This window comes from Equus przewalskii, chromosome 3, assembly GCF_037783145.1.
Source record: "Equus przewalskii isolate Varuska chromosome 3, EquPr2, whole genome shotgun sequence".
Lineage (NCBI taxonomy): Eukaryota > Metazoa > Chordata > Mammalia > Perissodactyla > Equidae > Equus > Equus przewalskii.
The window spans coordinates 98,262,961-98,286,491 of NC_091833.1; the positions used below are offsets into that span (position 1 = coordinate 98,262,961).

Here is a 23,531-nt window from a genome sequence, read left to right on the forward strand (position 1 = left end):
AAGTATTTACAAGACTATGGTACAACTTTTATGAGAAAGATGAGTAAAAAGATAGAAGATACTTCAAATGGGTAAAAAGAAAGAAGAAACACTGTGATAGAACACAAGTAGACAGATATTGCCAGTTAGAATTGCAGTAAGAAAGTTCCAAGCAGGAAGAAGTCAAGTCTTATTGAAGATGACTTTGGAAAGACTTTATGACAAAAGAAATATGACACAGCAGGAACTGTGTCCATTTTTGCCCACCATTATATCTCCAACTTGTACAACAGAACACTGAACACAGAATATTTTCAATAAACATTTACTAATTGAACAAACATCTGAAATGAACCTTGAGGGATGGAGAGGACACACTAGTATGAGGGAAACATGCAATCAAAGGAATAAAGAAGGAAATAAGGTGTGTTCAAAGAACAAGGAGTGGCCTAATTTTGCTGGAGTATATTTACAACATGCAGAAGATCAGCACAAGTTTGTGTCCACTATGAATTTTATAAAAAGTTTAAATTTAATTTGGTATTAATGGAAAATAATAAAGTTTTATTAACAAAAGTAGGATAGAAGAGCACAAGATGAGTTACAAAATTATTGCCACCTCTAGCACAAATGGTTTAGTTCAGAATGAATGTGGTAGCAATAAGAATGGAAAGAATGGGGAAAAGGTCAAATGTAACTCCAAGAATTTGTGTTTGGTTGATCAGAAAAACAGTGGTACCATTAAAAGAAATACAGAGTGATGTCAGCATCATGGCAGAGTGAGCTTCCAGTAATCTCTCCCCCAACATACAATGAAAAGGATACTCATACTCCAACAGAGGACATCCAAACACAACACAAAAAGCATCAGAGAGATCCACGCAGCCATATGATGGAGGGCAGAGAGGCTGGAGTCCCCCTTGGAGGAGGTGGAATGGGGTAAGAGAAACCTTCGCTCCCTCCCCTAAAGACTGTGATCTAGGACCATGGGAGGCCTCCAAGAGGGAAGGAACGGGAAAGGGGACATTCGTTCACGAGAACATCAAGGATCTCCAATGGGCTCTTGCAGCCTAGAGTGAAACCCTCTATGGGGGTGAAACCTTTCGCAGGGGCTGACCTTGTCAAGTCAACACCCCACGAGAGCAGACAGCAAGAGCAGAGCGAGAAATCCCTGAGAGCACGCAGGAGAAAACATCCCTTCCCCTACCCACCCAGTGCCGACTCCACTGCCTGGGGTCTCACAGAAGGCACAGGGCTCAGAATATGCGGTTCTCGACCCCCACCCAGTGGTGACAGGTGGTAACTGCGACCAAATAACACAAAGATGCAAAAGAAGAGCCACTCCCTCTAGCAACATCAAACATTATATTAGATCTCCAGATCAGAGAGAAAATGACAAGTACCCAGAAATCAGTCCTGAGGACACAGAAATATGTAATCTAAAAGACAAAGAATCCAAAATAGCTATCATCAAAAATTTAACGACTTAAAAGAGAATGTAGAAAAACAACTCAACAAGTTTAGGAACTACTTCATGAAAGAGATTGAAACTATAAAGAAGAATCAATCAGAATTATTAGAGATGAAAGACACAATGGTAGAAATAAAACAAAATATGGATTCCCTGAATGTGCGAGCAGACATCATAGAGAAGCGTATCAGCATAAGTGAAGATAGACATGTTGAAATGCTCCAGATAGAGGAGAGAGAACTAAGACTAAAAAGAAACAAAGAAAGCCTCCAAGAAATATCCAACTGAATTAGGAAATGCAACATAAGAATTATAGGTATTCAAGGAGAAGTGAAGGAGAATGGAGCAGAAAGCTTGTTCAAAGAAATACTAGAACTTACCAAACCTAGGGAAGAAGATGGAAATGCATGTGGAAGAGGTTATCATATCTCCTAAATACATCAATGTAAAAAGACCTACTACAAGGCATATAGTAGTGAAACTGGCAAAAGTGAATGACAAGGAAAGACTACTAAGGGCAGCAAGGCAGAAGAAAATAATCTACAAGAGAACCCCTATCAGGCTTTCAGTTGATTTCTCTGCAGAAACCTTGCAGGCTAGGAGAGACTGATATGACATATTCAAATCTTTGAAGGACAAAAACTTTCAGCCAAGAATACTCTATCCAGTGAAAATATCCTTCAGATACAATGGAGAATTAAAAACTTTCCCAGACAAACATAAGCTGAGGGAGTTGACAGCCACAAGACTCCCTACAAGAAATCCTCAAGAAGGCCCTGATAACTGAAAAAAGGAGGGGGGTGGCGGGGAGAAGGGGGTTACAAAGCACAGAGTAAGGAGATAACTAGGTAGACAGAATCAGAGCAGGATAGCAAATACTCAAGTATGGCATTAAAGACAAAGGGAAAGAAAACACCAAAAACAAAGATAATCTTGTCATTTTAACCACAATCTCATAACACAAGATGTAATAAGATGTAAGAAAAACAACTTAGGAGAGGAAGAGGAAAGGGACTGAATCCATTTAGTCTAAGGAAATAAGAGCCATCAAAAAAGGGACTATCTTATCCACAAGATTTTGAATACAAACCTCATGGTAACCACTAAACAAAAAAGCAGAACAGAGACACAAATAATAAATAAAGAGAAAACAAAGAAAAACAACATAAAAATGACATAACTTGACTGGTAGACCAAAACACACAGGATGAGAAACAAAGGAAGAGCCAGACACCAGAAAACAAGTGATAAATTGGTAGCAGTAAGCCCTCATGTAAGCCATCTGGCTTCCCTGGGGAATTCTACCAAACTTTCAGAGAAGATTTAATACCTAACCCTCTCGAAGCTATTCCAAAAACTTAGGGAAGATGGAGCACTTCCTAACACATTCTACAAGGCCAACATCACTCTGATACCAAAGCCTGACAAGAACAACACAAAAAGGAAAACTACAGGCCAATATCATTGATGAACATACATGCAAAAATCCTCAACAAAATATTGGCAACCCAAATACAGCAATACATCAAAAAGATCATACATTATGATCAAGTGGGATTTATACCAGGGACACAGGGATGGTTCAACATCCTCAAACCAATGTAATACACACACCACATTAACAAAATGAGGAATAAAAACCACATGATCATCTCAATAGATGCAGAGAAAGCATTTGACAAGATCCAACAGCCATTTATGATAAAAATTCTTAACAGGGGCCAGCCTGGTAGCGCAGCAGTTAAGTGCGCACGTTCTGCCTCGGCAGCCCAGGGTTCGCCAGTTCCAATCCTGGTGCAGACATGGCACTGCTTGGCAGGCCATGCTGTGGTAGGCGCCACACATATAAAATAGAGGAAGATGGGCATGGATTTTAGCTCAGGGGCAGTCTTCCTCAGCAAAAACAGGAGGATTGGCAGCAGATGCTAGCTCAGGGCTAATCTTCCTCAAAAAAAAACCAAAATTCTTAACAAAAGGGGGATAGAAGGAAACTACCTCAACATAATAAAGGCTGTATATGATAAACCCACAGCCAACATCATACTCATTGGGGAAAAACTGAACACCATTGCTCTGAGAACAGAAACAAGACAAGGATGCCTACTATCACCACTCTTACTTAACATACCACTGGAGGTTTTGGCCAGAGCAATTAGGCAAGGGAAAGGAATAAAAGGAATCCAAATAGGGAGAGAAGAAGTGAAACTCTGTTTGCAGATGACATTATCTTACATACAGAAAACCCTAAAGAATCCATCAGAAAACTATTAGAAATATTTAACAACTACAGTAAAGTGGCGGGGTACAAAATCAACTTACAAAAATCAGTTGCATTTCTGTACTCTAATAACGAACTTACAAAGAGAACTCAAGAATACAATCCCATTTACAATCGCAACAAAAACAATAAAGTACCTAGGAATAAATTTAACTAAGGAGGTGAAGGACTTATACAATGAAAACTATAAGACACTATTGAAAGAAATAGATAATGATATAAAGAGACGAAAAGAGATTCCATGCACATGGATTAGAAGAATAAACATAGTTATAATGTCCATACTACCCAAAGCAATCTACAGATTCAATGCAATCCCAAACAGAATCCCAATGACATTTTTCACAGAAACAGAACAAAGAATCCTAAAATTCATATGGGGCAACCAAAGACCCCAAATTGCCAAAGCAATCCTGAGAAAAAAGAACAAAGCTGGAGGCATCATAATCCCTGACTTCAAAATGTACTACAAAGCCACAGTGATCAAAACAGCATGACACTGGTACAAAAAGAGACAATGGATCAGAACTGAAAACCCAGAAATAAAACCACACATATCCAGACAGCTAATCTTCAAGAACGGTGCCAAAAACATACAATGGAGAAAAGACAGTCTCTTCAATAAATGGTGTTGGGAAAACTGGACAGCCACATGCAAAAGAATGAAAGTAGACCATTATCTCACACCATACACAAAAATAAACTCAAAATGGATCAAAGACTTGAAGATAAGTCCTGAAACCATAAAACTCCTGGAAGATAATATAGGTAGTACACTCTTTGACATTGAACTTAAAACAATCTTTTCGAATACCACATCTTCTCAGACAAGGGAAACAAAAGAAAAAATAAACAAGTGAGACTTGATCAGACTAAAGAGCTTCTGCAAGGCAAAAGAAACTAGGATCAAAACAAAACGACAACCCACCAACTGGGATAAAATATTTGCAAACCATATATCCAATAAGGGGTTAATCTCCATAATATATAAGGAGCTCACACAACTGAACAAGAAAAAAAACAAACAGCCCAGTCTGGGGAGAGGATATGAACAGACATTTCTCCCAAGAAGATATACAGATGGCCAGTAAACACATGAAAAGATGTTTAACATCACTAATCATCAGGGAAATGCAAATCAAAACTGCACTAAGATACCACCTTACGCCTGTTAAAATGGCTATAATCACTAAGACTAAAAACAACAAATGTTGGAGAGGGTGTGGAGAAAAGGGAACCATCATTCACTGCCGGTGGGAATGCAAACTGATGCAGCCACTATGGAAAACAGTATGGTGATTCCTCAAACAACTAAAAATAGAACTACCACAAACCCAGCTATCCTACTGCTGGGTATCTACCCAAACAACTTGAAATCAACAATCCAATGTAACATATGTACCCCATGTTCATTGCAGCACTATTCACAACAGCCAAGACATGGAAACAATCCAAGTGCCCACCAACTGATGAATTAATAAAGAAGATGTGGTATATGTACATAATGGAATACTACTCAGTCATAAAAAAGACCAAATCATCCCATTTGCAACAACATGGATGGACCTGGAGAGAATTATGCAAAGTGAAATAAGCCAGACCCCATAAGAAAGACAAACACCAAATGATTTCACTCATATGTGGAATATAAACAAACACATTAACAAAGAAAACAGTTCAGTGGTTACCAGGGGAAGAGGAATGGGGAGTGGGCACAGGGGGTGAAGGGGAGCACTTACGTGGTGACAGACAAGAAATAATGTACAAGTGAAATTTCACAATGATGTAAAGTATTATGAATTCAAATTAAAAAAAAAAAGAACCAACGGCTCCTAAGGCCTAGGGCTCAAAATAAACTATTCTAAATGGGAAAGAAAAAAACAAGATAATTGGGAGGATGGAGGAAATGAGGTAAAGAAAACATTTATTGAGCATTTATTTCTTGCCAAGCACTTCAAATACACTGTTTTATTTAATCTCCACAACAACCCTGTGAAGTAGTACTATTTCCATTTTTTAAATGAGGCAAAAAAGGTCAAGATATTTTCCCAAAGCTCGCAAAGCAAATTACTATGTGTCATTCCCTCCCTTCTTCCTTCCTAAGAGGACCTCCATTCTGTTCAAGCATGGGGCAGCAATGTGCTCAGGAAGGTGGGCTATTCCCCCCAGTCCTAGGAGAATGAAACATGATTGTTCTAAACAAGGGAAATCCTATTTGCCTTGTCCAATAACCCAGGTCTGACCTATGAGATATGAGAAGAAATACGTCGAGGGCTCCTGAGGAAGACTTTTTCCTACCTGCATTAGCATCATGGAGGTCATGAGGAACCTTGAAGTCATCAATCTAAGAGCTGTCCTTAATTCCTTCCTTTCGTTCACCCGTTTGCCAATCCCTCAGCAAGTCCAACCAATTCTAATTCCAAATTACCTTGTTAACTCTTCTTCTCCTCCTACCATCCTAATCCAAGCCATTATTAACTCTTAACTGGACTCCTAGGCAATCTCCCTGTGGTGACTCTTGCTTCCAACAATTTATATCCTAAACAGCAGACAAAGAAATCATTAAAATGTAAATCATGGAGCAAGTGGAACCTGTGTTCTCTGTTGACAGGATTGTAAAATGGTATAACCACCATGGAAAACAGTATGGAAGTTCCTCAAAAAAAATTAAAAACAGAACTACCATATGACCCAGCAATCCCATCACTGAGTATATATCCAAAAGAATTGAAAGTAGAGTCTCAAAGAGATACTGCACACCCACGTCCACAGCAGCACTATTCACAATAGCCAAGAGGTGGAAGCAATCCAAGTGTCCAATGACAGATGAATGGATATAAAAAATGTGGTATATACAGTCATGCATCACTTAACAAGAGGGGTATGTTCTAAGAAATGCATCATTAGGTGATTTTGTCATTGTGCAAACATCATAGATGGTATAGCCTACTACACACCTGGGCTATACAGTACTAATCTTATGGGACCACTGTCATACATGCAATCCACTGCTGACCAAAATGTCATTATGCAGCACATGACTATACATACAACGGAATGTTATTCAGCCTTAAGAAAGAAAGAAATCCCATCACATGCTACAACACAAAAGAACCTTGAGGACACTATGCTAAGTGAAATTAGCTAGTTACAATAAGACAAACACTACGTGATTCCACTTATATGAGTTATATAAAGTACTCAAATTCATAGAAACAGAAAGTAAAACGGTATTTACCAGGGGCTGGGGGGAGCTGTTGCTTGATGAGCATAGAGTTTCAGTTTCGCAAGATAAAAAAGTTTTGGAGATCTGTTTCACAATAATGTGAATATACTTAATGCTATTGAACTGTACACTTAAAAATAGTTAAGATGGTAAATTTTATGCTACAGTTTTTCCATTAAAAAAAAAAACTAGGGGCCAGACCCTTGGCCGAGTGCTTAAGTTCATGCACTCCACTTTGGCGGCCCAGTGTTTCACCAGTTCAGATCCTGGGCACAGACCTAACATGGCTCATCAAGCCATGCCTAGGCAGCATCCTACATAGCAGAACTAGAAGAATCTACAACTGGAATATCAACTATGTACTGGGAGGCTTTAAAAAAGAGAGAGAGATTGGCAACAGTATTAGCTCAGGGCCAATCTTTAATGGAAAAAAAACCTAGGCCAAACCAAAAACAAAAACGTAAATCCATACCACTTCACTCCCGTCCTTAAAATGCTTCACTACTTTCTATCACCCACTGAATAAACCCTAAACAGGGTCTACGAGGCTCTGTACCGTCTGATTCTTCTCTCTCGTAGAGCTAGATCGATCCCATGCTACTCTCTCCCTCCATCAAGACGATCAGTCAAAACGATATTCTTTCACTTCTTCAAATAATTCAAATTCTTTCTTGCCTCAAGGTCTTTGTCCATGCTATTACCCCTGTGTGGCATGCTATTCCCCAACTCTTCACAGACTTGTTTCCTTATTATCCTTCAGTTGTCACCTTAAATGTGACCTTCTCAGGAGCCTTCCCTAACCAGACTACCTAAATGAGTAGGAGTCCCCATACCATCCACATTGTTTTCTATCTTATGTCTCTTTTGTTCCTTGATAGCATTTCTCACAAATTAAAATACTGTTTGTTTTTCCTATCTTCCCAAGTGAAATGCAAGTTCCATGAAGACAAAAAGACCTCATCAATCTTCTTCATCACTGTGTCCCCAATATTTACCACGCGCCTGGAATATACTTAACATTCCATTATTTACTAAGTAATTTCACATTAAAAATAATCACTCTATGAGTTTATTATTAAATATATAAAAATATACCCACAGATCTTAAAAACACCATAACTGATGCTACAGCTCTTATCTCTAGTTATTGAGGTAGACGTATTTTCCACTTAATGCTTTTCGGTATGTTCTATCTTTTCTATAATAAAAATATTTAGTTTCTGAGTGTAAAAGTTTAAGTCTGATACTTCAGCTGCAAAATGCTTTACATCTTTTAATAATATAAAATAACAAAAGTACAAAACAATTTAAGCTAATGCTACCAACTTTTTAAAAATACCACAGTACTCCTCACTCTCACTGTCTACAGTTTCATGTTTCTACAAAGTTTTAACTAATCTCAGACCATTAATGGTTATTTAGATCACAGAAGAGACTCAAACTATGTCTTCAGACTTTTTTAAATGCAACATAAAACATCTTAACAATAATTCTCACTGTATCACAGCACATTTCTACAACTATCCTACATCTAAATCTGTAGATAAAAAAAAGTCAACAATAATTGAACATTTAACACTTGCCAGATTCTGCCCTAAGCACTTTACACAGACTAACTCATTTATTCTTCAAATCCATTTTAGAGATATGGAAATTTAGGCACTAACAGATTATATCACCTACCCAAAAGTACAAAACCACAGTCACACTGGACTCAAGCCCAGGAAATCCTGCTCTAGACTAGAGGCTATGCTCTTAATCACACTGTACAAAAGCAGGAACAGACTTACAGCCTACATAAAAGCTGGAGATGAAAAATGCTATGCTTCTCAAAACCCTAACACATTCTATAAAGACAACATCACCCTGATCCCAAAACCTGACAAGGAGAACACAAAGAAGGAAAACTACAGGCCAATATCACTGATGAACATAGATGCAAAAATCCTCAACAAAATTTTGGCAAAACAAATACAATAATACATCAAAAAAATTATACACCATGATCAAGTGGGATTTATACCAGGGACACAGGGATGGTTCAAATCAATGTGATACACTACATTAACAAAATGAGGAACAAAAACCACATGATCATCTCAATAGATGCAGAGAAAGCATTCAACAAGATCCAACATCCATTTATGATAAAAACCCTCAATAAAATGGGTATAGAAGGAAAGTACCTCAACATAATAAAGGCCATATATGACAAACCCACAGCCAACATCATACTCAACGGACAAAAAGTGAAACCCCTCCCTCTCAGAACAGGAACAAGACAAGGGTGTCCACTTTCACCACTCTTATTCAACATAGTACTGGAGGTGCGGCCACAGCAATTCAGCAGGAAAAAGAAATAAAAGGAATCCAAACGGACAAGAAAGAAGTAAAACTTTTGCTGTTTGCAGACAACATGATCTTATATATAGAAAACCCCAAAGAATCCAGTGGAAAACTATTAGAAATAATAAACAGCTACAGCAAAGTTGCAGGGTATAAAATCAACATACATAAATCAGTAGCATTTCTATACACTAACAACGAACTAACAGAAAAAGAACTCAAGAACTCAATCTCATTCACGATAGCAACAAAAAGAATAAAATACCTTGGGGTAAACTTAACCAAGGAAGTGAAAGATCTATGCAACAAAAACTACAAGAATTTCCTGAAAGAAATTGATGACGACACAAAGAGATGGAAAGACATTCCATGCACATGGGTTGGAAGAATAAACATAGTTAAAATGTCCATACTACCTAAAGCAATCTACAGATTCAACACTATCCAAATCAGAATCCCAATGACATTCTTTACAGAAATTGAACAAAGAATCCTAAAATTCATATGGGGCAACAAAAGACTCCGAATTACTAAAGCAATCCTGAGAAAGAAGAACAAAACTGGAGGCATCACAATCCCTGACTTCAAAGCATACTACAAAGCTACAGTAATCAAAACAGCAAGGTACTGGTACAAAAACAGGTGCACAGATCAATGGAAGAAAATTGAAAGCCCAGAAATAAAACCACGTATCTATGGAGAGCTAATCTTCAACAAAAGAGCTGAGGGCCTACAATGGAGAAAAGAAAGTCTCTTCAACAAATGGTGCTGGAAAAACTGGACAGTCACATGTAAAAGAATGAAAATTGACCATTCTTTTTCACGATTCACAAAAATAAACTCAAAATGGGTCAAAGACCTAAAGATTAGGCCTGAAACAATAAGTCTTCTAGAAGAGAATATAGGCAGTACACTCTTTGACATCAGTTTCAAAAGAATCTTTTCAGGCACCATAACTCCTCAGACGAGGGAAACAATACAAAGAATAAACAAATGGGACCTCATCAGACTAAAGAGCTTCTCCAAGGCAAGGGAAAACAGGACTGAAACAAAAAAAGAACCCACTATTTGGGAAAAAATATTTACAAGTTATTTATCTGACAAAGGGTTAATCTCCATAATACATAAAGAACTAACACAACTCAACAACAAAAAATCAAACAACCTGATCAAAAAATGGGCAAGGGACATGAACAGACATTTCTCCAAAGAAGATATATGAATGGCCAATAGAGACATGAAAAGATGCTCATCCTCACTAATCATCAGGGAAATGCAAATCAAAACTACACTAAGATATCACCTTACACCTGTTAGAATGGCAAAAATATCCAAAACAAAAAGTGACAAATGTTGGAGAGGTTGTGGAGAAAAAGGAACCCTCATACACTGCTGGTGAGAATGCAAACTGGTACAGCCACTATGGAAAACAGTATGGAGATTTCTCAAAAAATTAAAAATAGCAATACCTTATGACCCAGCCATCCCACTACTGGGTATCTATCCTAAGAACTTGAAATCAGCAATTCCAAAAGTCCCATACACCTCTGTGTTCATCACAGCATTATTTACAATAGCCAAGATGTGGAAGCAACCTCAGTGCCCATCAACTGATGATTGGATAAAGACGATATGGTGTATATATACAATGGAATACTACTCAGCCATAAAAAAGGAGAAAATTGTCCCATTCACAACCACATGGATGGACCTTGAGGGTATTATGTTAAGTGAGATAAGCCAGACAGAGAAAGACGAACTCTGTATGACTCCACTCATAGGTGGAAGTTAACATATAGACAAAGAGAAGTGATTGGTGGTTACCAGGGGAAAGGGGGGTGGGGGAGGGCACAAAGGGTGAAGTGGCGTACCTACAACATGACTAACAATAATGTACAACTGAAATTTCACAAGGTTGTAAACTATCATAATCTTAATAAAAAGGAAAAAAAAACAAAACTACATTCCATCCTTAAGGTATAGTCATGAAAACAAAGTACAAATAGTAATTCCCCACCTATTGAGGATACTAATTTTTTTTTAAGTCATTTGTCTTAAGCCCCAGGAATTCCATATTTTAAACTAGTGTTTTTTTAAGATTTCAGAATATTTAATAGAAAAATTTTAAGAAAAGAAAAACTGGTTATTTACCAAAGCTAAGTGAAGAAGGAACTCATAAGGTTCCTTGGCCAATAAAGATCTAGAATTTAACATTAATCAGAATGTTTAATTCTGCTACTTCTCCAGCCTCGTTTCCTAATTCAACTCCAATCACACTCTGTGCTGCATCATAAAGACCCTCGGCACTGGCAGATTTTTAAGGTATATAGCGTTTGAGAGCAATCCTAAATCTCCGCTATATGTAGTAACATTATGGGGATAATGATAATCTCATAAGGATTCTATAAGGATTCAATGAAATAAAATATACAATGCCAGGCATAAATTTGAATTCCACACACAAACATGGATGAAGATACACTACAAACTGGCTGACCATTGACTCTACCATAGTGGGTATTTGGTAATTCATAATCTCCATTTAGCACTCTCAAATGCCAATGTCTATGATAAATGTCATTCTCCACTCAGTTTCCTCCTCTCTCACCATTATACTTTTCCCTATCTGACAAACTCTTACGCATTCTCAGTGAATACTTTTACTCTGGGGGAAAAAGTCTTCATTAACAACCCACCTCTCCACATCAAAGTGAGGAACTCCATCTTTGTTATTCTGTTAAATACAGCATACACCCTTATGCCCTAACACCCTCATCACAATGTATCATCACCCTTTAAGAAGGTATATCTCACAACTAGAAGGACTTACAACTAGAATCTACAACTATGTACTGGGGGGCTTTAGGGAGAAGGGAAAAAAAAAGATTGGCAACAGATGTTAGCTCAGGTGCCAATCTAAAAAAAGAAAGAAGATATATCTCCTCCTGGAATACAAGGCAGGGTCCATACATATCTTACTGATCTTGAAATTCCAAACACCTAACTTGGTGACTAGTACATAACAATCACTGAAGTGTTTTGTTTGTTTGTTTTGTTTGTCAATGAAGAATAAAATACAAAAGAGTGAACAAAAAAGAACTACATTTATTTATATCACACCCTTGTTCCAAAGAAGGGGAAAGGGGGGCTTATTTTTAATACTGCAAATGTATAACAAGAAACTTCTAGTAAATATTCAAAAATAGACATTTTCAGTAAATGTAGGAATGCTACTAGATAAGCTACCACAGTAGTCTCCTTTAAAAAAACAAATATAATATTTATACACTATTTTTAGATCATGCAATCCACTCTTAGGTAATTTTCAAGTTTACACTCTTCTTGTAACAATAAAAATGGCCAATATCAACATTTTTATATCCCCAGTTCCTCTCATCAAAAAGTCACTTAATAATGGCACAAAACAGGCACTTAATAAAGTTTACAACTATATGTGCACACGCACACACAGATTCATTGAAGTCTGACTTTTTTTTTTTAAAGACTGGCACCTGAGCTAGCAAGTGTTGCCAATCTTTTTTCTTTTTCTCCCCAAATCCCCCCAATACGTAGTTGTATATTTTAGTTGTGAGTCCTTCTAGTTGTGTCATGTGGGATGCCACCTCAGCATGGCCTAATGAGCAGTGCCATGTCCGCGCCCAGGATCCAAACGGGTGAAACCCTGGGCCACCAAAGCAGAGCGCGTGAACTTAACCACTCAGCCACCGGGCTGGCCCTCCCGACTTTCTCACTTTTAGCCTCTATGGTTCTTTTTAAGATCCATTTCAACAGACCTAGAACCAAACACTGGATGTACCCTGAAAGGTATATTTTAAAAAGCAAATTCAAAAAATAGCAAAGGGTACCTATACCCACAGTTGGACAAAGATTTTTTTTTCTTTCCCCCCCCCCCCCCCCGAGGAAGATTAGCCCTGAGCTAAATACTGCCAGTCCTCCTCTTTTTGCTGAGGAAGCCTGGCCCTGAGCTAACATCCACGCCCCTCTTCCTCTACTTTATATGTGGGACGCCTACCACAGCATGACGTGCCAAGTGGTGCCATGTCTGCACCCAGGATCCGAACCGGCGAACCCCAGGCCGCTGAGAAGGGGAACGTGTGCACTTAACTGCTGCGCCACCAGGCCAGCCCGTAGACAAAGATTTAAACTAGGTTTTTTAAAATTTGGTACCCAAAAATACAAAAGAAACAAATATCAAGGATTAACCCAGTCTGCATGTGTGAAAAAGTAGAAAGAAGAGCTGAAGATGACAGACAGTAGGGAAACAGAGGAAAAATTACATACTTGTCACTAATGGAAAAGTTAGAGGTTTATTGCTGGAGGATAGGAATAAAGGAGGAAGAGGATTAAGATTACCTATTACTCAACATCAGGTATTTTTTAAAAGGTAAAAAAAAAGTAGTGGAAAGAAACCATGAGCGTAATAACATGAACCTGTAAAAGGTACAGTGTGTTGAAAAGCAGATAAAAACTTCAAGTAAGGGTTTAAAAAACCTTTTTCACTTATTGAGAATCATTTAAGAAACAACTACAAAGCACTTTTGTTACTCTAGGGATTTGTGGTGAGGTTGCTCAGTATTTTTTAATCACATAAATAAGATTCATGCCAAATGTTTTTAAAATTAAAAACGCAGTACTTAATTGAGTAAAATAGTTTTTGAAGAGTTCAGTTCCATGGAATGGCAAGTTTAGGAAGATCAAAGAGAGAGGTGGAGAAAGAAAGTGAAAACGAGGAGAGGAAAAAGAGTACGTTACATACAGGCCAAGATCCATAAGCGCACACAAAGAAAATTCATCTGTAAGAAACACTGGGACAAACAAAAGCACTTGAGTTTGAGATGAATGTTAGTCCAAGTAAACTGGTCCTGTCCTAGTCTGTCTAGTCGTTGCCTGGTCCTGGGGGAAGTCACCACTATCTTAAGAAAACACTAAGTAGCGACTATTAAACATTCTACAACTAATCTTAGCTTTAATCCTAACATTGTTTCACTTTAGGCAATATGGCTGACAGAGCCTAGCAGAAAGGAAATTACTTAGGACTGCAGCCATGATGGCTGTGCAGTATCACCTCAAGGGCCAAATGAAATAAAGCCAAAAGTCAAACCAATCATTGGCTTGGGGTTCCCCACCTCCAATTTAGAACTTTCTTAGTAATGAAGTTCTCTGAGGAGGAAATGTTCAGCTAGACTAGAGGAACACAAGACTGAGGACAGAGACCTATGAGAGAACCACCCTTAAAATAAACAATGAAACCAGTCAAGGAGAAGAGTTACTGCAGGTAGGATTAGAAAGTGTCAAAAAGGATTGAATACCTAATACCTACCTACTAATAAAAAGATCTAGAAGCATAAGGAAAAGAACAAATCATTTAGATTTGGCATTTGAAATAATCATCTACAGATCAAGCTTGAAATTCATACAATGAAATTCAAGTTAATTTTGAAACAAATAATATGCTACTACTCTGAGACATTGTTATTCAAAGGGGGGGAGATCAACTCTGACGCATTACAATGTTAGTTCAATCTGGAAACAATTACCCTTTGTTAAGAAATAAAAACATGTATTTTTAAATATGGAATACTGAAAAGCTTTACATAAACTACTTTGTAAATTATCATATATATAAATCCAATCATATACAAAAATAATAATTTTTATACTAAATAGGCACATTTGAAGACACTCTACAACAGAGTTTCTTCTTGCATATTCTCAAGGACTTGCACCAACTTAAGTAAGTCATTCTACAAACTCTAGGTGTTTAAAATTTAAAAGTAATTTTTGTTTCTTAGACTTCCTATAAATAGATTTCTTTCTAATCTAACAATAAAACAAATTTCATGAAATTTCCTCTAAACATCTTCATAGCCACTGCATAATTTAAACTCTCAAGATCTCTACTTCTAAATAGCTTCCTAACCTCTTAACTTTTATTATCTCCTGACTTGCATCCACATAGACTTAGCTTTCTCAAACACAGAAGTCATGTCACTCCCATGTTCAAAAACCATAGTGCTTCTCAACCCTGACAGGATAAAAGATTTAGAACTCTAAGTTTAGGGAAAAAACACTCTGAAAAGTCAAAATACCTTTTTAAGCCTTTTGCTTTACCTTAAAAATTAAAGTACATTTACATTCTCCATAACATGTGCATGTTTAGTATTGTTAAATGTTTTAAATTCTTACTGATTAAATATTTAATGTTTGTTTCCCAAATAATCTAGTAAAATGGATATGCCAAGAAAATGTGTCACAATTTTCCTGTAGCTTCCCATACTCCCAAGCACATGGCTGAGTACCCCAGTTTTAGATGTGTTGACATTTCAATACATAGGGAATAAAGTAGGGAATATTAAAGCTCTTGATAACTTGACCCAACCTTCTTTCTCCCTGCATTTCGCACTACCCTACAGACACCCTATACTTAACCCCAAATAAAAGTATTAAATTTCCTTATTCCTGCATATGTCTCCTCCTAGAAAGTCCTTTCTTTCATTTCCACAAGAAGTCTCATCTATACATCAAGGTCCAGCTCAGACTCCACCCTCTTCCAAGTAATATTCCCTAATACCTTTCCTTTCCCCAATATTTTGCAGTCCATCATGGTACTAATCACAGTGTGTCTCACTATTACATTTATTTGTGTGTATAAGGATGCACACAACATACCAGTTAAGAATCAACGCTTTTTAATTAGAGAAACCCAGGTCGATGTCTGACTCTGCTACTTACTAAGTGTGACTTGAGCAAGTTACTTAAGATTATCCTGCATCAGTTTATATGAAATTAACAGCAGCTATCTAACAGAGTTAATCTCAGAATGAAAACAGTGAGGTAGGGGACAGCCCAGTGGCGCAGCAGTCAGGTTCGTGCATTCCACTTCGGCGGCACAGGGTTCGCCAGTTCAGATCCCAGGTGCAGACCTACGCACCACTTGTCAAGCTATGCTGTGGCAGGCGTCCCACATAAAATAGAGGAAATGGGCATGCATGTTAGCTCGGGGCCAGTCTTCCTCAGCAAAAAGAGGATTGGTAGCAGATGTTAGCTCAGGGCTAATCTTCCTCAAAAAAAAGAACAGTGAGGCATATAAAGCACTTAGCACAATACTGACAACTAGTAATGGTTTAATAAATACACCTCTTATTCCCAATAAGCAGACCCATGTGTGACTCTTTTTTGTATTCTTTCCCATTGCTACTATGTGGTATTCTGCACGTGCTTAATAATTGCTTGGCTGATGAAATCTGATCAATTCAGAAGTAATCTCCTAAGTAAATCTTAATAAGATAAGGTCCAAATTCTAGTGAATATCAAAAATGGTCTGCTAATCATATTACTGTTAATTTTAACGTTAGCTTAACCAGTTTAAACTTTAACTACCATATACATAAATACAGATGTCAAGAATCATTTTGAAAGTGTTTCACACTGCATTATTATCAATGAGTAAGCCAACATCCAAAATGCTTGATATAGTTACTCAAAAGTCTAAATTAATCTAAAAGCATTAGCATGTATCCAACCACAAAGCAAGCCTTTAGAAAATTAAAGAACACCTGTGTGGATCCTCCAATTGTTAAAGTTAAGCTAAATCCTGAGCCCAGTTTCCCAACTGGCCCTCTGAGTTATTCCTGTGCCGGGGGGTCCCAACAGAGACTAGCCAGTTCTGCCCAGGTATTCTCAAGAAGAGTACCAAGAGATGCAATGTTTCCAGACTAATAAGATTACCACTAATTCTTAAAGATTCAGAATAGACTAGACCAAAATGGACACAAAGAACGGCTGGCCCCATGGCCGAGTCGTTAAGTTGCCGCGCTCCGCTTAGGCGGTCCAGGGTTTCCCCGGTTCGGATCCTGGGTGTGGACATGGCACCACTCATCAGGCCACGCTGAGGCGGTGTCCCACATGCCACAACTACAAGGACCTGCAACTAAAATATACAACTATGTACTGGGGGGATTTGGGGAGAAGAAGCAGAATAAAAAGAAGATGGGCAACAGTTACTAGCTCAGGTGCAAATCAAAAAGAAAAATGGATACAAGTAGATTCTTTACTCTTATAGTTAGCAACAGCAAGGGGAAAAAAAACCCTACAGCAATGGCCAAAGACTGATGAAGAAAAGGACTGGTAATGATAACTACAGTGAAGGAAAAACAGGATACAGCAGAAGACCTAGCCATCAAAAGGTGACTTCAGGAAAAAATCATAAGCTAAATTCAGAAAGAACAACTTCACAAAAGGAGGAACAATGTTTTCTGGTACTAGGTGAATGACACTGTGAGTTGAACTACTGTCACAATGTGCACATCAACCCGAGTAAACACAGTGTAAAATATTCCTCAAAGCAATGTATATACACTACCCCGAAGCCAATTACTACAAAAAAAAAGGTGCCAACATTTGCTGGATAAATATTAGGGATGCAAGGTGAGAGAACTCAAAGTGAAGCTTAAGATTTTCCAACAATAATCATGCTCATATGAGCTATTTTCACCTAAATTAATGAAAGCCCCACAACACAGATGTGTTTAACACTAGTGAGTAAAGTAGCTCTTCTTTACTAAATGGTTATTATACTTTCAAACTAAGAATATTTTAAATTTTCATTGAAATTTTAATACTTAGAAAAGATATGTTTTAAAACATGAATTTTATATTCCTAACATACCAAATTAGTGAAAAGTCTTATAGTTAAAATAAAACCTTTACATAGGCACTAAAGAAGATTGCATTAATTCATAAAAAAAGAATGACAGAAGCAAATATTTCTAAAGTTAAAATTAGTTTTAAAAAATTCTGAACAAGTACATAAAAGAAAAACAATTTTAATGTTTCAATTATTCTGCATATTTTGCCAGAATAAAGAATTGCGTTCATGGGGGCTGGCCCCGTGGCTGAGTGGTTAAGTTTGCACGCTCCACTTCAGCGGCCCAGGGTTTCGCCGGTTTGGATCCTGGGCACAGACATGGCACGGCCCTTCAGGCCATTCTCAGACAGCATCCCACATAGCAGAACCAGAAGGACCTACAACTAGAATATACAACTATGTACTGGGGAGCTTTGGGAAGAAGAATAAAAAAAAAAAGCTATGCTCCAAATTGATCAATCACAATAAAAAATTTAATAGGTTATTTAAAAAGAAAAAGAATTGTGTTCTATATATGCTATATATTTGTGTGTATGTGTATGTGTGTGTATATATATATTCACTGTCCTTTCATAAACTATTTCTTGGGGACCATATCTGGATGAGATCAATCATTCCCACTGGGATTGAGTCATTGATTCTACATCTGTTAGGCAAAAGAGAAAAAAAAAAAGGAATGTTTTGAATTCTTAAAGCACCGCTTTAGATTATAATGAAAAACCTCTCAGTCAGCAATCCCTAACTTGCTTTAAATTTCAGTCACTTTCAAAGTAACAGACCTAAAAATACATACATATATATATAAATATATATATAAAATTAAAGCCCTTACTACATGGCATTATATATATTGGTTTCACCTTTCAAAACATTTGCACATTGAATCCTGAAAAGCTAACATAAAAAAGGAAATGAAAAAATAAACCAAAATTCATTATGACAATGGGTCTGTTTATTTTGATGATTTGTCAGTCTCTTTATAAGAACTCGTGCTTGCTCAAAACTAAGCATGCAATAGATGATTTAAAAGCAATTTATTCTTAAAATACACTAAACCCCTAAAGTAAAACTCTCGAGAGGTGAACCTCAGTGGAGAAGAATATTTTCTAGATTTTATTAGTAAGAGGCAAACTCTTCTGAAATTTCTAAAGGTAAGTATTAAAAATACCAATTCGCAGAGGAAAAGAGAAGGTAATGTGATTTTGGCTGTCATTTGCAGAGCTATTAAGAACACTCACTGTTAAATGACAACTTTAACATGGAGCCAGAGAGAACAATTCTTCTCCCAGGATTCTTTCAAGAATTTTCCATTTTCAAAATTCACATGAAGGTTAGTTTTATTACTGATGCACTCCACTCCATTTCTATCCATTAACACTGCCTAGAATATGATAACACAGTTTTTAAGTTCAGTCTATGGTTCTACTTCCTGAAGTGTACAGTAGCCATAATTAATTATGTTCCGGGTAGCAGAGCATTTACAAATGGAAACCATAAAAGAAAGCACTATTCATACCATCAGAAGAATAGGAAGGAGCACTACAGAGACCATATAGTTCAAAGAAATTCTCAATATGCTCTAACTTTATCATGGACTTTCAATTTACCTTTCTCAGATACCAGTGCCAATGACTGTATTTACACAAACTTATTAAAATGACCACAATTTAACTTTTACACTGTGTAGTTTGATTACCTTAAACTTTAAATGGAAATGTTTAACTTGTTAAAAATCAATATTCTAACAAAAGGAAAGAATAAGAACATTAAAAATAAATGCCAGGGTTAGTATTATTTTAGTAAACTTACTTTAAAGCACTAGAGCACAAACTCATTTTGTGTGATGTATCAGACTTTTTATCCAATAAGAATCACCTTTCCCTTTTCACAATGCTATAAGTAACCTAGAGAAATTCATCTTCAAAAGGATTATAGATTATTAAAATAAAATTCCATCTGAAGTCATTTTCCTGATATAATCTACATAATATACAATATATTGTTAGTGGTTAATAAGTACTAAGTTTTCTGAATCGCAAGCCCTCCCACCAATTACATATTGATGAAACATGAGACAATTATTTATTAATCAAACTTTTCTGCTCAAGAAACCAAGAGTCACACTCCTACAGCTTTTAGAAGCCCAAATATTTCTGCTCCCTCCCTTCCTGCATGAGGTATGAAACCTTCGCATTATAGTTTTATCTTGCTACTTTCCAAATAATCACTATTCTTCACTACACTTTTATTCGCCACATTTTCATTTGGAGAACAAAGGCTACTCAAAGAATAAAACTATCCAATCTATCCTCTCACTCAAACTACACCGTGCTCCTACTAAGGATCATTCTGTAACCATTTCATCCAAATCACCCAGTGATGGGTCTGACGTTTCAAGTTCCAGTTAAAAGGGCTTGATGTGTTTCAGAGTAAAGCAAGTTATATATTCTGATCATTATGTTCTACTTCCAAAGAGCTCGAGAAAGTTTACCAACACCATCCTCTCTAGAACAGTAAACATCCTGTGACAGATCCCAGAGAAAAGCTGCTTTGCGGTAAAGAATATAGCTCCTGAGCACTTCTCAGAGCAGCTGTTAGTAACTTTCAGACGCCTGTTTGACTATCACCTTTGTTAAATTAATCATGGGTCATCTTGTTCCACTTCACTTTTTCCCTCTTTTAGTCTTGCAGTTAACGTAGAAAACCTACAGGTCACTTTTAAAAATAAAGTACAAAGAAAAATAATAACCATTACTTTAGCTCCCCTACTTTTCCAAAGTAAATCGTTTCAAGATCCTTACATCATGACTTAAACCACAACATATCAGTTGTACAGGGCACTGGAAGGCTTTCAAAATTTTCCACCTAACCTTACCAAACATGTTCGCAAGTTTTCAGTAATTTCGAGAACGTTCTGTATTAAAAGGTGCTGGTGCAGTCTATCCGAACTGCTGCTCAAATACAAGCTCCGAATATCCTGCACTTGGCAAATTTTAGGTATATTCTGGATACCTGCCGAGCTGTCTGCACCCTTTGTCACCCAGTGATGCTCCCACCAGCAAACACTTTCTATCCTTTAAAACGGCCTTCCTCCCAACCCCTCAAAAAATACACGCTAGACTTGGAGGTTTCCGCACACCAATACGGAACCACTACCACCAGAGGTATTATGGTACTCAAAGAATCCTCTGTAGCAGCCTCCCCTGGGACACTGTGCTCAGCGGGGCTTTGAACCTGTGAGACCCGCTGCCAGCTGCCTTTGCAAAAGCAACACCAAGAGGCAGACTCAATACCGCATTGCTGCTGCTGCTGCTGACTTTCCCTAGCAGCTTCAAAAAAAAAAAAAAAAAAACCAGCCCAGTATCCTGCAGATCCTGCTGGCTTTTCTGCAGCACAGAAGAGAAACCGCCGCATTGCTCTGCGTGGAACACCCGGGAACCCGACGAAAGGGGGGAAAAGCGAGCGCCGTCGAGAGGCTCTGTCCAGGGCGCGGCGTCCGCGGGATGGGGGGGAGGGAAGGCGTCCGGAGTGTAGGGGACCGCGACGAAGCAGCGGCCAGGGCGCCGGCGTCTGGGAGCCCCGCTCCGCAGCGCGCGCCGGCCGGGGCTGTCGAATAGCGGGCCCCTCCCGAGGAGGGGGGTCCCGGAGCGCCAGGCCGAGCCCCGCCCGCCGCCACCCCGAGCCCTCACCTGTCAGGAGCGCCGGGCTGTCGCCCGCTGCCGCGGCGGGGGAGGAGGCGGCTGCCGCTGCAGAGCCCGCCGCCCGCCGCCCGCGGAGGTTCCTAGGCACCAGCTCGCAGCCGTCCGCCGCGCCGGCCGCCAGCAGCCCGAGCAGCAGCAGCGCAGCCCAGCGCCGCCGCCGCAGGCAGCCCGAGGCCCGGCCGGGCGTCGCGGCGGGATGAGGGCGCGGAGGAGGAGCGGGCGGAAAGCGCAGCGGCTCTCCGGCCGCCGGCCACTCGCCCGCTCCGCGAGGCGCCGCCGCCGCCTGCGACTCCTCGGGCCGCCCCCGCCGCCTCAGACGCGAGCTCCTGCCGGGCGCCAGCCTGGTCCCCTCGGCACCGGCGGCCTCCGGAGCTCGGGTCCCGGCTGCGTTCATTGGTTCCGGTTATTTAAAAAAAAAAAAAAAAGGTGAGGGGCAAAAAGGTACGGCGTCTTCAGGCCGGGCGCGACACCCTCGCTGCTGCGGCGGCGAGACCGGGCTCCGCTGCTCTGGCGCCTCCAAACACCAGCCCCAGCCCCAGCGCCCGCGCCGCCGCCGCCGCCGCCGCGGCGCATCCCCCCGCCCCCTCCGGCCCGCGCCCGTCGTAGTACCACGCTGGGCCCCGACGCCTCCTCCCCTCGCACACTCGCTCGCATACCAATCCCCCGCCTCCTTCAGCCTCTCCACCGCGCAGGCGCGGCGCTGCTGCAGTGCGCCTGCGCGGCCGCTCAGCCCCGCCCCCGGGGGCGCTCCCGGGAAGACCGGAGCCCCGCCGGGTAGTTTCTAACGTTTTAGCTGAGCCTCAGAGATAGAGGGTGGAAAGAAAGCCAGGCACGTCCCCTCCCCCATCCACACCCCCACCTCGATTGCTCGGGGGGCGGAGGAAGCAAGGGAGCGGGGAGAAGAAGACACACATCCCAAATCCTTTAGGCGAAGTATAGCCATGTAGCCGGCAACAAAAATAATTGCATGAGTCAGGACAACCTTGTCATCGGAAACAGCGGCGTCTCCAAAATTTCAATACAGGTGGGGCTTACAAGAGGTTAGCAGTGTGGCAGTGGAGGTTAACGTAGCATCGTTTTATTTACTTGTCCAACACTGAGAGCACTTGCTGCGTACCAATATGCCGGGCACTGTTCTAAGCCTTTTACACATGTACATGTTGTAACTCTAAAGGTTAGGTAGTGTTATCGTTGACTAAGGCCCTGAAATGTCAAGTAACTTGCACCCAGGACCCACATCTAATAAATGGGAGGCAGGGCCGGGTTTAGCACAGCTGAATGGAAGTAGTGGAAAGGATTTGCTCTAGCCTCTGACTCTCCTATGTTCAAACATTACGTGAACTCATCACCTCCCTACCCACCACCCCATGGAGTCTTTGCTGTCAGTTGAAGAGGTTGACAGAAGAACGGTGGTTCAGACTTCACATGGCTTCAGCTACCTCGACTGAAGCACAGTTGTTCGCACAGAAACACAGAGGCATTTTCTCTCCCAGGGGCACAAAGTTGTTTAAGATTTGCAGATAGTGTTCTTAAGCTCAAAGATCCTATTTGGTACTGGGTTTTTGTTGTTGCGTTAGGGTTTTGATTTTGTTTTTTATTGGTTTGTTTTTCTCAAGTCAAGAAGATACTCAAATTACAGAATCTCTCAAAGAATTTCTTAGGCAGCTTGCCCCACATAACCATTCACTGTGGAAAGGCAAATGCACACTTCAGAAAAGAAGCAAGAATTTCTTTGAAGCTGGTCAACCTATCAACAATTATTTCTTGACAGACTTCTTGGGGACATGGTTTTCAGGTGGCAATTCTTTTTTTCTTCTTCTTCTTTTCCTCTGAAAAGCCCCCCAGTACACAGTTGTATTTTC

General features: G+C 39.5%; 1 protein-coding gene across 8 annotated transcripts in view; it reads right to left on the reverse strand.

The window, feature by feature from the left end:
- Positions 1–22,379, reverse strand: part of STIM2 (stromal interaction molecule 2) — a 170,476-nt gene extending 148,097 nt beyond the window's left edge. For 4 of the 8 annotated variants that reach the window (XM_070613017.1, XM_070613015.1, XM_070613016.1 and 1 more), the window contains exon 1: positions 21,658–22,326. In XM_070613017.1, the coding sequence (XP_070469118.1) occupies positions 21,658–22,063 (406 nt within the window). In that variant the 5' untranslated portion in view covers positions 22,064–22,326. Of the gene's footprint in view, positions 1–21,657 lie in introns of all 8 variants that reach the window. The other 4 variants (XM_070613021.1, XM_070613019.1, XM_070613020.1 and 1 more) reach the window with 2 other exon arrangements.
- Positions 22,380–23,531: the final 1,152 nt, after the last annotated feature.